This window comes from Merops nubicus, unplaced genomic scaffold (assembly GCF_000691845.1).
Source record: "Merops nubicus isolate BGI_N331 unplaced genomic scaffold, ASM69184v1 scaffold47722, whole genome shotgun sequence".
Classification (NCBI taxonomy): domain Eukaryota; kingdom Metazoa; phylum Chordata; class Aves; order Coraciiformes; family Meropidae; genus Merops; species Merops nubicus.
The window spans coordinates 1-333 of NW_008595178.1; the positions used below are offsets into that span (position 1 = coordinate 1).

At 58.0% G+C, this 333-nt stretch overlaps 1 protein-coding gene across 1 annotated transcript in view; it reads right to left on the reverse strand.

Moving 5' to 3' along the window:
• Window positions 1-28: 28 nt before the first annotated feature.
• Window positions 29-333, reverse strand: part of LOC103768811 (ribonuclease inhibitor-like) — a gene marked incomplete at its 3' end in the record, with an annotated part of 8186 nt that continues 7881 nt past the window's right edge. Inside the window, exons 9-10 of the mRNA XM_008935967.1 lie at window positions 236-327; window positions 29-43 (exon numbers count right to left, since the gene is read on the reverse strand). Of these exons, the coding sequence (XP_008934215.1) occupies window positions 29-43; window positions 236-327 (107 nt within the window). The remainder of the gene's footprint in view (window positions 44-235; window positions 328-333) is intronic.

Genomic DNA, 333 nt, shown 5'->3' on the forward strand with positions numbered 1-333 from the left:
CTTCTGCTCATCCTGGGGCCCTACAGACCAAAGCAGCTCAAGACTGGTCACATCCCTTGGAAGGGACAAGGAGTGCTTTGCCACATGCAGCTGGCATTTGACCTCAAGTCACCAGTTGCCCTCAGATACAACTTCCAGAGAGACGGGGCTTGTGTGTCCCCCCCGCAGCCCCCCAGCTCTCTGGAGCTCACCATCTGCCCCAGGGAACGCGAGCAGCACCACAGGCATCTCTTACATTAACTGCTGCACGTTGCAGCTGGGGTTCCTCACGGCTTCACAGAGCTTCCTGATGACTCTGTCTTCCAGGAAGTTGTAGCTCAGGTCCCGCTCGGG